The following is a 14321-nucleotide window of genomic DNA, read 5'->3' on the forward strand; positions in this document are numbered from 1 at the left end:
TGGGCAAGGGCAGGCAAGTGCCGCAGCCAAGAGGCGGCAACGTCAATGGGGGCGATGAAGGGGAAAGCTGCGGGTTGCCTTCCAGCAGCTCGCAGAAGGGCCCCGGGTGGCAACGGCAAAGGCGCCTTTCTTTCTGCTCTGGCGCATGGGCCAGCCTTTCCCATCATTAATTGGACTCGACTGCTGGGAAGTTGGGAGCGCTCTTTCCCGTCGCCCTGAATGCAGCTCTCTGCCACGGCCCGCCACGACCTGCGTGCAGAGCGGCTCCTGCTTGCCCGAGCCGGGCTTGGCCTTGGGGCCTCTCCAGAGGAGGGAGGGGAAGGCTCCCCCTCCGTGCCTGTCCTCGAGTGCACCTCCCTTCCCTGCGGTTGCTCCGTCTCGGCCCTGCGGGGCCTCGCTTGCCTCTGAGAACGCCTTCGTTGTCGGCCGGACAAAGTGAGCGAAAGCACTGAGTCACGCACTCGGTTGCCAAAGGCCTGACGCGGCCTGCACAGGCTCAGGCTCGAGGTGGCGTCCGGCTGCAAGCAGGGATCCATGTCGCAAGCACACCTGCGAAAGGCCGGCTCCCCGCACGGCAAGGCCTGTCCTTTGGAGGGAGGGGCCAACGGCCGGCTTCACTGTCCGGAAGGTCCTTCCCTCTGCGGTGCCTGAAATCCCTTGCTTTACCCTGATGTGCCTCTAGCATGGCACGTACTGTGATCCCTGACAGGCTATAAAAGCGCCTTGCGCAGTCTCTCTCTTGGCAGGAAGTCTGAATCAGCGGGAAACATTCTTTCGATCGCACGCTTCCAGCTGACTCGCTCTGGGGGGCGTTTTCACGCCTGCCGACACGGTGCCCCGGGGTCCTCCCTTTCTCCGCTTGCCTGCCCACCACCCCGCTGCCCAGGTCATCCGCTCCTCTCATGGCTCGGATCCACTGACAGCCCTCCGAAGGCCCCTCCGGGGGCTTCTTGGCTCCTCCTGGGGCGGGCGCCAGCTCCTTGCCATGCCGCCGGACCTCTCCTCGGCTGCGTCCCCCACCTCCTCTCTGCTCTGCCACCCTGGTGCGCCCTGCCTGGGGCCTCTGCGCCTGCAGTGGAGGCTGCCAGGCCTTGCCCGGATGCCCGCCTGAGCACGAGGGACTGGTCCACCGGCTCTGCAGCGCACGGGGGGCTCTTCTAGAGTTCCCTCTTTGGTGCAGGACGAGTTCCCGACGAGATCTCTCTCCTCGTTAAGATCCGGCTCTGTGAAACACGGGCTTCCCCTCCCCATGTTCTCTTCACAGCCACCCTGCAAGGCAGCTGAATCGGAAGACGCTGGCTGCTCCCCAGGTCGCCTGGCCAGCTGCACGGCTGAGGGAGGGCCTGAACCCAGGCTGGCCTGCACAGCTTTGCCCCAGCACATCAGCCCCCACCGCACCGTGAAGGATCATGACGACGACAGTAAGAATTCACGTTTCTCCAAAAATAAGGAGTCAAGGCATCTTTACAACAAGGATTAAACCGTACAAACACTTAAAACGATTTAAAACAGCCAAGAACAATGAACAGCAAAATGCCAGGACCCGATCGAGCAATGCAATTAAGAAGCCCCTTCCCACACCGGGAGGCAGCTGGGGGTCGAGGGAAGTCTCACCCTGGTGCTAAGAGGAGGACAGGAGGGTGCCGGGCGGGGCCACCCCCAGGATCGCCCTCTCCCTCGCTGCCCTCTTCCAATCTTGCTCAGAGACGCCCCGACAGCCACCTGCTCCCCAACATCTGCCTCAGCCTTTCTGAAGCGACGTTCCGTCGGCCACCCAGATCAAGGGTGCACACGGCCGAGCGCAGGAGCCAGCAGGAGCCCCCCGCCACGCTCCCCCAGGCTCACTCTGCCTCCCCACCATCGCAGTGGCAGGGCTGAGGAGGCACGGGAGCTGCCGCGGCCCACGTGCTCACTGGCCCTCAGCCTGTCAAGGAAGCCGGTGGTGAGGACGAGAAGCAACAGCAAGGAGAAAGCTGACTCGCCCAGGGGCGGACACCGAGCACGGGCCACTGTCGTCGTGCCAAGCAGGGCGTTTCTGAGCCAGCAGCCTGGAAGGACCGGTCACAGATGCATCTCCCACAATGCCCCGACACAGGGTTGTTTGGGGGCATTGTGGGAACTGAAATGGCAGCCGTTCTTGCCCGGCCAACACTGCTGCTGCCACCGCCACCAGGAGTGCTGGCCAAGGAGGGGCCCCGCCGAAGGCACCCTGGCCTAGGGCCACCTGGAGACGGGAAGGAGGTGAGCTGGCCGTGCCTCTTCCAGTGACAAGCCCTGGAGAGCCAGCGGTGGAGCAACTCTGCCCTGAAGGAGAGCAGGAAGGACGCTGCTGAAGGGGCCCCTTGCCGAGTTCCAGTATCCCAGGAGAGCCGCTGTTGGGAACATGTCGCTCGGCTCCCGCCAGCCAAAGCCGGGATGGCAGGGACTGGCCGAGTGCCAGCGGCGAGCGGGAACAGCTCGGCTGTGGCGACACCGTGACGGCCTGACGCGAGTCTCTCCCGGTTGCACAAGAGGCGCCCTTCCCTCCGCTGCCTTCCCAGGGCCAGATAAACCCGAAGCGAGAATTCCGCTCACCCACATCCACCTCGGGCCTCGCCTTGCGCCCGCCCCGGACCACCGCGCCCTTTCTTCAAAGGTGCTGCGGGGGGATGCCCGAGGGCTTGAGAAGAGGGCTGCTCTCTCAGGGCCATCTGGGAAATGCTGATTTATATGGACGGCCGAAGAGAACAGAGAACGGGAGCTTGGCCAGCCTGAAAAGGAGCCCAGGGGAGGCCGGCCGCTGCCGGCTGGAATGAAACTCTGAGATTCCTTTTGAAAAGCCGCCGCTGGGGCGGCCCTCCCGTCAGAAGGCCCACCCCACGATCCTCTCCGACCAGTATGGTTAGTGGGCCCACTGGGAGCTGCAGTCCTCATGTCCCGAGGGCGCACGGCCGGGGATGTGTCTCCCGCCTGGCTCCCAAATTCCACCCTGGGCAGCTCTCAGGGGCTGCGAGTCCGTGCTGCGTGGGGCCGAGCAAACGCGGCTGGCCAAGCTACCGGCACACCTTAGCGTGCGGCTCCTGCTGCCAGATGAGGTCCCATCAGGCCCTCCCGCGGTTTGGGCCGCCCCTCCCAGCAGCCCCAGCCAGAGAGCCAACGGCCAGGGCTTGTGGGTGCTGCAGGCCAAAGCGTCGGAGGACCGCAAGGTTCCCACCCCCGGGCGATGCCGACTCCGAACGCCCCGTTGCTGGAGGCGGGTGATGGGGCTTGGGGTGCTCGCGTCCACGCTGACCCTTGCACTACTAGCTTGGGCTTCAGTCACTGGCAAACCCGCCAGAGCTGCACCTGCCCGGGGCGGCTGCGCTTTCAAAGGGAGGGAACTGCACCTGGGAGCCGCGGATGCCGCAGCTGACTGGAGAGACCTGCCCTTGGCCAGGGACCTCTCCCGACGGGCTGCTGCTGGCAGGAGGAGAGGAGGAAGGTGGTGTGCGGTGGAGCTCGGCTTCGCCAGAGCCACGCAGCTTCCCGCAGAACCAGCGTCCCTGCCCCTCTGCCCCATCGTCCGGTGCTCTGCAGCCTCGCCGGAGGCAAAAACGTCACCCCCAGCGCAGCAGCAGCCTGGGAAGCGGAGGGGCAGCGGGGGACCTGGCGGCCGTGGGAGGGCAGAGGCCCGTTGTTACGGGGTGCCCTGGAGCCGGGCGGGGGGGGACTACTCCCGGGCTGAGGGAGGCCCCTCTCCATGGAGAGAGGCTGCTTCTAGCCGGCCGCAGACCACGCCTCGCCCAGGAGCCCTGCCAAGGGAGCCTCACCCTGAACCGAAGCCTTCTGCCCCGCGCAAGGCCCTGCCTTCAGGCTGCTTGGCGCAAGGACTTGGCCCAGCTGCGTCTGCTGGGAGCCTGCCCCCGGATGCGGGGGGCAGCACCAGCAGGGTCTGGCAGGAGCGGGCAGGTGGCTGTTTGGGGAAACTAACAGAGCACCAGAAGCGCCCCAGAGGGGCTCCGTGCGCCAGCCTCCCTCTGCTGCTTGCCTCGCTGGCCGAAGCGGTCTAAATCCACACCCCGAAGGCCTTTGCGTGGGTTGGAGGGGGGAGGATTCCCCCCCCCGATGCTTGCAGCACCTTCTGCTCACTCTGTGAGAAACTGGAGCTGATGGGATGGCCAGGGGCTGCGGCTGGCCGGTGAGCGAGACAGTGCCCCCTCCCGCTCAGTCCGTGTGGGGTCCGTCTGTGCAGGGTGAGTGGGACAAGGCAGCCTCGGAATCATCGCGGGGGGGTCCTCCTCCCCCCACTCACCCACCGCTTCTTAGCTGCACAGGGACTCTTGCAGGCCGCGTCCCGGGCAGGCACGTCAGCCAGGGGCCTGGTGCTCTGTCGTGGCCTCCAGCCGCTCGGCCATGTCTTCCAGTTCCTCCAGGAGCTCGGGGAACGACGGGCGCTTGAACGCTTCCACCTGTCCACAGTGGGAAGACAACGGGGGGAGGAAATCACGGCTGGAGCCCCTGCCCTGCCCGCCCCCGTCCAGCTGCTGGGCGCCCGGTGCTTGGCCCCACAGCAGCAGCTCCGCTGGCGCTGGCCAGGATCCCAGTCCGACCCGACCCTCACCCCACGCGAGCGCGCGTGTCCATCGGGCGCTCGAAAGCATCGACAAACCCTTACTCGACAGCAGCTGGCCGCGAGGTCCAGGACGTGCGTGGGGCATCCGCCGATCATGTCTTGGAAGGCAGCCACGTCCAGGCCATAATCCTGAAGGTGGGAGGGAAGGGGCAGAAGAGTTCGACTTGCTTCGCTCTTGTGGCCGCAGCTTAGCTTAACTTGGGGGTGAAGCGGCAACTCTTGAGTGGGGCCCTTTAAGCAACAGAAACCCCAACCCTTAACGCTGCCTTAAAGCCGGGCAAACGGATGCCACATCTTCACAGATGGCGCTGCCGGGCTGGGGGCGAACCAGGCCGAGGGCAAGAGGGGGCCAGCACCAGAGTCACCTGGGTCCGGGGCAGCACCTCGGGATCGGCTGGAATCCTTCCCAGGATCTCACATAGGACGATGCCAAAGGAGAAGACGTCCACCTGTTGGAGGAGGCAAAATTTAGCCAGGGGGCAGAGAGGGGTGAGGGCAGCTCTGGGCCCAGGTGGGAAGAGATGGGGGACAGGAACACCCAGGTGCACACAATGAAGCGGGAAGGGACAAAGGGACTGCAGCTGGGAACCTGAAATCCTACACCTTGGGCCAAGCAGGTTTTTGTTCTGCACCTGCACCTGTCAGCTGGTGAGAGAATCAAGACGGCTTGGGTGGTGCGGGGGACACAAGCGCCCACGGAAAAACACAGCCAAGCCCCAGCAGAATCCAGGGAAGCTCTGCTGGACTCTGAGGTGCTTGTGCCCAGCTCTGCCGGGATTCGAAGCCGCAGGTCCAAGCCCACCCAGGAGGGGCTGGTGTCTGGGGGCAGAGGATGTGCTCGACACAGAAGCGGAAAGGCACCCCCCGCCGAGGGGATCGAGAAAGGCCTCTGCGAGGGGCCCCACGGAGCCAGCCGGGACCGCAGAACAGCAGGCGGAAGGGGCGAGGTACCTTCCGGTCGTACGGCTCCCCCCGCAGCATCTCAGGGGCCATCCAGAAAGCGGACCCCACCAGCGACAGCTTCCTCCCGGGGTCCTTGGCCGGAAGCTCCAGCACCTCCTTGGCCAGGCCGAAGTCCGCCACCAGGGCTTCCCGCCCCCGCTGCGTCACTCGGATGAGGCAGTTCTGAAAGGCAGCGGCGAGACAGGCGTTCGCTGGGGTGGCTCTTGTGCGGGCGGGCGAGCAAGGCACTCCAGCGACACGCTTTGGAAATGGCTCTGCCGCCTCCTCTCTCCCAAACCTTTCCACATTTGAGAAAAGTGCGGACGAAAAATAGATGTACTGGGGGAAGCATGTGCTCCGAAAGGACCGGTTTCCACAGACTTTTCCCCTTTAATCAGGAACTTGTGCAGAACCGGGCCAGAAGGCACTTGACTTTTTGAAAAATGATGAATTCTGCCTGGCAGAGGCTGACGGATCCACCCACCCTTGCCGTACGGACATGTGCAATGCACGACCCCCTGGATCTGGGGCCAGCCTGAGGATTCTGCAGTTGGGATCAGAATCGGCAGGTGCCTCAGAGAGCCCCTCTGCTCAAGTGCAGACTTCGGGGCAGACGCTGTCTGGATGGGTTCGCTGGATCAGGCCCTTTGACTGCAGGGCAGACAGGCAGCTGCACCTTTTGGCCTGCAGCCCCCAAACCACCATCGTGGGTCAGTGCTGAGGCCCGATGCAGAGGAGCATCCGCACCCCCTCACAAGAAAACAAGGGGGCCCCGAGGGGCCTGGCCACCGAGCAGTCCAGGCCAGGTTCCCCATCCACCCAGTGGCCGGCCGGCCGGCAGCAACCCAGAAGCAGGGGATGAAGGCACTGCTGCCCGTCTCCCGTAGCCCCACACCCCGACCCGAGTGCGAGACCCGCTGGGCGCAAGCGTAGAGGCCGCCGCTGACCAGAACCTCTTTGCCCTCCTCCTCCTCCACTGGCGTGTCTAAGCCACTGAAATCAGTCACTGAGCCGGCATCCTGTGGCTGAGCTCCCCAAGGGAGCTGCGGCAGGCAGGGTCGCAGCCCTTTCCCGTTCTCCGGTCCACGCAGACTATGGAAGGCTGCTTCCGTGAAGCATTCCTCACACAAGCGGGCTATTTCTCGTGCCCCCGGTGGATCTGTTGCCGTGCAGCGAGCCCGAGCTCCGCTCCCCCAAGGGCCTCCCCCGCACCCGCTGGCTTCCCCACGTGTTCGGAGGCCTCTGCGGACGCACACGGAACGCAGCGGCTGCAATCCCATTAGGCGTCAACGGCATTAGCAGCCGGCTGCCGCTCCTAAGTGGCTTTGGCGATGACCCCGTTACGCGGCCGGGGACGCGGGTGGCCGCTGGGGACGTTTCCGGACCTGCCCCCCATCAGCCCGCCTTCCATACGCCATGCGGGATGCGTGTGCAAGCCCCCCGGAGAGCGCAAGGAACCGCTCTGCCAGACCGACGGCCCACTGTGCCCGGCACCCGTCCTCAGTCATGGCCCAGTCCGTGCCCCCTGGGGAGCCCCCCACAGGCTACGAGGGGCAACACTCCCCGCCCCTGCCTACCTTTGAGTTGAGGTCCCGGTGGTAGATATTTTTGGAGTGCAGATAGACCATCCCTCGGCTGATGTCCGAAGCCAGGTCGACCTTCTCCTTCCAGCTGAGGGCGATGTCTTTGCATGCCAACAGCTCTTCCAGGCAGCCTCCGTTGACGTACTGTCAGTCAGAGGAAGGAAGGTGGGGGCCAGCCTTCTGTTCGAGAGGGGCCAGAAACCCCCATCCCACCAAGAGCGCCAGCCCAGGACGGGCCTGGGAGATGGTCCCTCACTCTGCCTGCCTGCGTGCGATCCGGGGACAGAGGGTTCCTTCGTTCCAAAAAAGCCACAGGCGAACAACTCCCCGCCTGCACGGGGGAAACGTGCCTTACCTCCAGAATTGGGTAGAGCTTGTCATCCTTCACGCAGATCCCGAGGTACCTTGGAAAAGACAAACGCTTTAGAAGCACTGAGCGGAACGAGATGGGCATCTGCAGCGCAAAGCTGGCGCGGGCAGAAAAGCGACCCTCTGGCACTCGCAGGCCGCTGAGATTCCCCGCTTGGTTTTTGTTTTGTTTTCCCCCCAGAAAGATCACAGAAGCCTTCCAGGAAGATCCTGGCGAACCTTCAGGCACAGACTGCATTCTGGGTGCAGACCCCGGCATGTTCCGCTGGGAAGGGGGCCCGTGCCTCCCAGCACGCCCCAGCCGGCCTGCCTGGCGCTGAGGGTCACTCTTCCCGAGGCATGTGCAGGATGGCACCCTGAGCTGAGTGCCACAACTCAGACCCTCCTCCAGGCAAAGTGATACCACTGGGGTGGCAAAAAGGGCAACATTTTCACAGGCTAGGCAGGAGGAAAAGTGAGCGCTACTGAAATGGCAGAGTGTCGAGAGTTGGGTTCGTGTTATACGCTTGCAGCTGACGCTTGCCCTTCTGTATTTTCCACCAGAGGAAAAATATCCCAGGTTGCCACAGACCGGGGCTGGGGAAAGCCCGACAGGCGGAATTGCAAAGCATTGTTCACATGTGTGTGTCTGAGAGAGAGAAATCTCTTTGCGCAGGTTGGGAGGCAAGTGCGTGTTGTGGTGGGTGGGCGGGTGCTTTTTTGGCCCTTTGAGAGGGAAACAAGAAGAGAAAAAGAACGAAGGAAAAAGAACTCGGATGGCAGGTTAGGAGACTGAAGGCTATTTCTAACACTCAAATGTATTTCATCTTTCTGCCACAGTTGGCATTCAGGGAAGCGTGATGTAATTCTCACAAAAGCACCCATGTAATTAAACCATTAAAGCAGTGATACAACTCAGAAAAATGACAATCAACAAAAACATCAATAAAAGAAGCAATTGAAAAGCAAGTGCAAGAAGAGGAACGCCTCGCAAGGGGCCCCAGAAGGTTGCTTCTGGCAGACTTTGTCTTTATTATTAACATTTATTTGCTCAAAAGCCATCGAGACAGTGACTAGCATTTAAAATGCACAGGGAACAAAAGCAGAGCGTGTGCTTCCACGAGAGGCTCTTTCTCCACGCCACTTTAATTTATCTGAGCACAAGGACCCGAGGGATGGGGGAAGGACGCTTCGGTGTCTTTTGGCAAAGGAAGCGTGGGATGGATTGGGCTCAGGCAAGCGGATAATCTGTGCTCAAGGGCTGAGTGTGGGCTGCTGTTTAACCGTGGGTGGTTGCGTTGTCTGAACTCCCCTGCACAGACAAGCCATGGTTTGTGAACCGTGGCCCATGGTGAAACGACAGCTTGCACTTGACTGGGGGTTGTCACACTGTCTGAACCGCGTCCCCCTGCAAAGACCTCTTCCTTCATAGGGTTTGGCATCGGCAGACCAGTCTAGCCCATCTCCCCCTTCCATCCAGAGACCTACCGGACAATGTTGGGGTGGGAGAGCTTCTGCAGCAAGCTGATCTCACGCACAATCCCCTCCTGGTCCGCGTCGTTCTTGTAAATTTTCACCACCATCGCTTTGCCGCCAGCACTTTGAACCACCTGCAAGAGAGCCAGCGGAAGCCTGGTTGAGACAAGGCCCTCTGCTTTCGCACCCCCTTGCAAGGGGCTCCAGCAGGCCAGGCTGACCTGCAGGGAGGGGGCAGGCCAGAGGAGCCAAACGCCCGGGCCATTCGGGGCCAGTTGCAAAGTGCCTGTGAGAAGGACCCGCTGGATCAGACCAAGGGGGCCCACCTCGCCCAGTTTTCTGCCGTCCACACCGCAGGGAGCCCACAAGCAGGACGGGGCGACACCTCTCCGCCCACCTTCCCCCCAGCTGGAGCGCGAAAGAGCCCCGTCTTCAGCCGCGGAGGCAGCGTGGAGCCCGCGGCAGCCGCCACAGGTGGTGCTCTCCTTCTCCGGGAATGCGCCCAGTCCCATCGCGGCCTCTTGAGGGAGTGAACGCCCCGCTTCCCCCACTTCTCGGTACGGCACAGAAGCTCAGCAAACAGCAAAGGGGTCCACAAATGTTCTAAAAGGACACCCTCTCCTTGGCCGCTCTGGTTCAGCCCAGCCACTTCTAGGTGAACCGAGATAAACCGGTACGGTGAAATCATTCGATCGAGCTATCGGAACAAAAGGAGGCCTTTTGTTTAAGTGTTCCTCTCCGTATCAGAGCAGCTCACTCCAAATGATAAAAGAGGCTTGAACGAAGCTGGAGAGTTGCCCTGAACATAAACCGCCTGCAGTCCTCCTCTGCCGAAGGTCCCGAAACAAGGGATGTGACGCAGCTTATGAGCTCCATGGAGAGTGGGGTTTTTTTTCCTTCCAATAATGAAATCGCTGTCACCTTTTGTGCTGCAGTCAGTTGACCCATTAGGTTAATCAACTACAGCTAAAATTGATTGACTGGTGTTGTGGATTTTAAATCCGTTTGAAATGTTGTGTGTAAATGTACTTTTGTCTGAGCTCAGATGCTCCCAGTGCAGGGAAGGCAGCTTAGAATGTGCGTATTAAGCTGCGAGTTAAAGGAAAAAAGGTCTAAATATGCCGGTTTCCAGTGGATCCCTCCGAAGAAGCCCCGGGCACTTGGCTGGATGCCTTTCCATTGATGGACAGCCCTATTTAGTGCTCCGGCAGCGAGGATGACCTTCAGAGCTGCCTCGTCCTGCCCGCGAGTGACCACTGGGCCGGCTGCCTCCCTCCCGCACCCGGCAGCAAGATGGAGGGTGGACTCCTGCTGTCTGGGCTGCTGCATCAAACGGCCATTAGCCCCCTCCTAATGGCCGCAGAATTGCCAAGTGACTTTTCCAAATGGCAGTCCAGATGAGTCACTGCCGCATTTCTGCAGAGCCTCCATCCTCCACGTCCAGAGGCTGGACATGCACTTCTTCATTCCCCACCTCCTCCCCACGATCCAATCCTTCAGAATGGAAGGGAAGGGAATTGCAAGAGCCAGGACACCGCCAACCGATGGGGCATGGACCCCTGGCAGGCGGGTTCTAGCCCGGGGGCCTAAGGCGCTGCACCCCGCTTGGGACATGGAATGCAACCCATTCCTGCAAGTGCAGAGTAGCAAGGAACCCAGGTGGAGCTGTGTGAGGGGCGAAGCGGCTCAGACGCATGAGTTCACCACATCAGGGCTGCGGGCTGCGCTCCAGTCCCCAGGCAGCTTGGCTCCCAGACTGCAGCGTAAGCCCTTCTTTAAAACACGCAGAGCTCTTTGGACAAGAGTTGCTGCTGCAGCAAAAGAAGAAGAACTCCCCTTCGGGTGTTGTCCGTGAGCCAGGGCCTGGGCCAGAGGCTGCCAGGGCTGAATGGCAACGGCAGGCCGGGGGCCCGGTGCACGTCTCCACCCAAGCGGGTGGGGGGGGGCGGAAGCGATGGCAAAGGCGTGCTCAAGAGGAGCCGGGCTGAAGCCCCCCAGCAAAATGCCGACGCTCTGGGGAGCACACGGCACAAAGGAGGGCTGTCCGGAGCTGAGGCGGATCCCTCCTTGGGTCAGAAGAGGGCCAGGGAGGAAAGTTTTCCTGGATGGCCGCCTGAAGGAAGGGCGGGGTGCGGCGACGAACAGGCTTCCCCGACCACTGCAGACGTCTTCCTCCTACTCTGCAAAATGTTGACTGGCAGGGATGCGACATTTAAAAGTTAATCAGGTGGTGGGGGAGAGACCACTCCAGAGAAGTCAGGGAGGGGTCCAGGGTGGGGCCAACAATTCCTTGTTGGACTAACACTTTCCTGGAATGGACCGGAAAGTGTCTCTCCAGGATTTCAGGCACAGCCCTCCCTGGAGATGCCGGAGTTGGAACCTGAAGCCTTCTGGGTGACGTGGGGCCAGGCGCAGACTCTCAACCCAACCTACCTCGCAGGGCTGTTGTTGTGAAGATAAGATTGGAAGCAGGAGGAAGAGAATGATATAAGCCACCCTGAGTTTGTTTTCAGAACAATGCTGGGATTTGAATTTGAATCAGATAAATAAGTAAAATAAACTGCACTGCCACTGAAAAAGCTGATTTAAACAGGAACATACAATGAACCAAGCCATCAATCCACCTCATCCGGAATTTTCTGTGCCGGGGCAGGCAACCTTTTTTGACCCCAAAGACTCTCACGCTTTCATTAGGAGCCCAAAGACCACCCGGAAGACCCGCAGGGATGCTGCTCAAAACACCACCAGGCATTAAGGGAAGCGGGTTCAGGGCCGCATTTCATGACAAGCAGCTCCAGCCGTGCCCGGGCACCGTACCTTGAAGACTTTGGAGAAGAACCCGCTGCCGATCAATTCAGCGTCGAAGTTCTCCCAGAATTCCAGCTTCCTCACAGCCGTGCGCAGCCTCTGCCACCGGTCATCGTGGCAATAGGCGTCCGGCGGCTCCCCGTAGTACGGCGTCTGGCTGGACAGCTCTGGGGAGACCAGCCCCATCTCACACATGGTAGAGGCAGGCACTGCAACAAGGGGAAAAGTTGGGTGGGGGGTCATGTCCAGCTCGGTCACGGGAAAGGAACAGCCCCAGGAGAAAGCTGGCTGCCGCTGCTCCCATCTCAGCCCGCAAACGGAGGCCGGGAAACGGGGCTTTGCCCAGGCCAGGTAAACGCCCGCGCACGGGTTTCTGGAGCAGTGTGTGCTGCTCAGCGCAGACCTCACACTCAGCACGCGGATGTGGCCGGCTCAGGAAGCAACGTCCCCATGGATTCGTCAGCCCAAGAAACCTGTGTGTCCCTGCCACACAACCCGGGCGGGGTGGCCCCTTTTACAGTCCTCTGTCTGAAGACACCCTCTACTTTAAGCCCTGCTCGTAGCAAGATGCTTGCCCATCCACGAAAGGCTGCCGGAGTCCTTCTGAACCACAGGGAGGTGTAGCCTCTTTCCGTTCTGAGTATAAACATTTCTAAATGTGCACAGACAGCTGGTGCAGACTTTAGGCTAAGCGGCATCCTCGCATGCTCCCTTCTTTGGCCATTCAAAGGCAGCTGATCCATGCGACTGCTGAGCATCACAGAAGCTTCTGGGAGCTCAAGAGCGCACGGTGAGGCCCGTGGGACACCGCCTGCACAGCCCCAAAGAGGCACGGGGCAGGGGAAAGTTGGCAGCTCTGCACGGGCATGCCTCCTCTGAGCATGTCGAGGGCCCCTCTGCACAGTGCCCAGAGGCCTGGCACTCCCAGCCATGACCTTTCCCACGTTCGGCTGCCGGGGGCAGTCCTTCAATAGGCCTTTTGTGCACGGCGGGATTCACACCGCACACCCACCCCCAGCACTTTGTCCCCAGTTTGGGGTGGGGGTGGGGGGTCCTCCAGAATGGGCCGGCTTTATTACAGGCCTCTGGGCGGAGAAGCCGGTAGTGACGCCCTCTCCTTTTAAAACATCCGTTGCCTATAAAATGAGGCTTTTGTGCGCCCATCTTACAGGGGCGGGTTTTGGGGGGCGGGGTGCTCCACGTCTCCCGGGCTCTATAGTAGGACATGATAAGAATTTGCTTATTGCATCCAGAGGGCCAAAGCAAAGGCCAAAATCAGTGCTTTAAGGGCTGCCTGTTGATCTGGGAGCTCTGACTGAGAAACTCGCACAACATCTGAGCTTTTCTTGAAAGAAGTACTTTCCCCCAAGAAAGCAACCCTTGCTACCTCGATGCAAGCATGTGGGTTGCTGGTGAGAGCAGAGGGTTTGGCGCCTTGGGAAGAGAGAGATATGCCTGCGCGTACATGCAGAGGCAGTGAGGGAAAATACACACATGCATGCAACATGCACGCACAAGCAAGCAGGGGTCTTGCGACCACGTTTTGCTGTGCGGAGGGTTACTCTTTGAATTCCAGCCATGGCCTTCTCTCCTCTCTCCTGCCAGAGTCAGCCAGCGTCCCGTGTCCACCGAGTGTATCTCATTGGCCAGCTTGGTGCCTGCCCCCAAATGTGGGGTGTCTGGGAGTGCTGTGTTTGAATACAGTTGTGTTCAGCACCAGCAACATGGGCGTCTCTGGTTTCTCCATTGGTCTGAATGGGCAGCTTTCAACCGAACTGCTGGGGACATTTAAAAATAGCTTTATAACCTGAACTGGGAAGCGACCCTACCCCACACGATGAGAGAGGTCTTTGTTTCCCCTTTGTTACTGCTGTGCGTCTCCCCCTCCAGTTACCCAGTGACCCCCCCCTCCACCCCACCCCCGCCATCTTTCTGTGCTCCTATCATCACATCGCACTGGCATTCTTTGCATACGCGGCATTCTTACAAGACCGATTTAGGGTTCCCACTTTGGATTTCCCCCCCTGAAGACTTTTTCAGCATCTTCTCTTCTCAGCCTTGTTTGGGAAGAGAAATTGGGCGTTAAATTAAAGCTCGGACCAGGCAGACTAGCAGGAAAGGCGCAACCTTGCCATTTCCCCTGCAAACGGGAAAAATGCGAGAAACAAGGATGGGAAGGTCAGTGCAAGTACCTGGGTGGACGCTGCCTGCAGGGACTTTTCGGGAAGTCAAAACACCACGCGAGGCTTCCCCAGGACACTTTGCTGCCTAAGCTGAAGCCGTGGATCAGGAGTGGGCCACAGGCACTTTCCATGGCCAATATGGGGGGGGGGTTCCACTGTCACAGTAACCCCCCCCCCCGGCGCTGCCCTTGAGCAACAAAACAAGCGGCTGTCCACACACGCCTCCTGTCCTGGCAAAATCCCCGTGCCTTTTGCCAACATTACCCCGCAGCTGGTGGCAACTCTTGCGGCAGCCGCCATTTTGGCAGGGTGAGATTGGCCCTCAAGGGCCCCCAGGGAGCAGTGCAGTCCCCCCCCGCAGAAGAGACCCCCCCCCAAATGCAGTACACA

At 60.7% G+C, this 14321-nt stretch overlaps 1 protein-coding gene across 1 annotated transcript; it reads right to left on the bottom strand.

The window, feature by feature from the left end:
• Positions 1-3980: 3980 nt before the first annotated feature.
• On the bottom strand, positions 3981-11945 carry LOC123028333 (dual specificity testis-specific protein kinase 2-like). Its single transcript, XM_044440064.1, has 8 exons — positions 11758-11945; positions 8953-9074; positions 7472-7520; positions 7111-7260; positions 5543-5716; positions 4957-5040; positions 4634-4720; positions 3981-4427 (listed from the first exon to the last, which is right to left on the bottom strand). Exons 1-8 carry the CDS (start codon positions 11941-11943, stop codon positions 4326-4328), a joined length of 954 nt encoding a protein of 317 aa, XP_044295999.1. The 5' UTR covers positions 11944-11945; the 3' UTR covers positions 3981-4325.
• Between the last annotated feature and the right edge of the window lie 2376 nt (positions 11946-14321).

This window comes from Varanus komodoensis, unplaced genomic scaffold, assembly GCF_004798865.1.
Source record: "Varanus komodoensis strain SLA01 unplaced genomic scaffold, ASM479886v1 scaffold36, whole genome shotgun sequence".
NCBI lineage: Eukaryota > Metazoa > Chordata > Lepidosauria > Squamata > Varanidae > Varanus > Varanus komodoensis.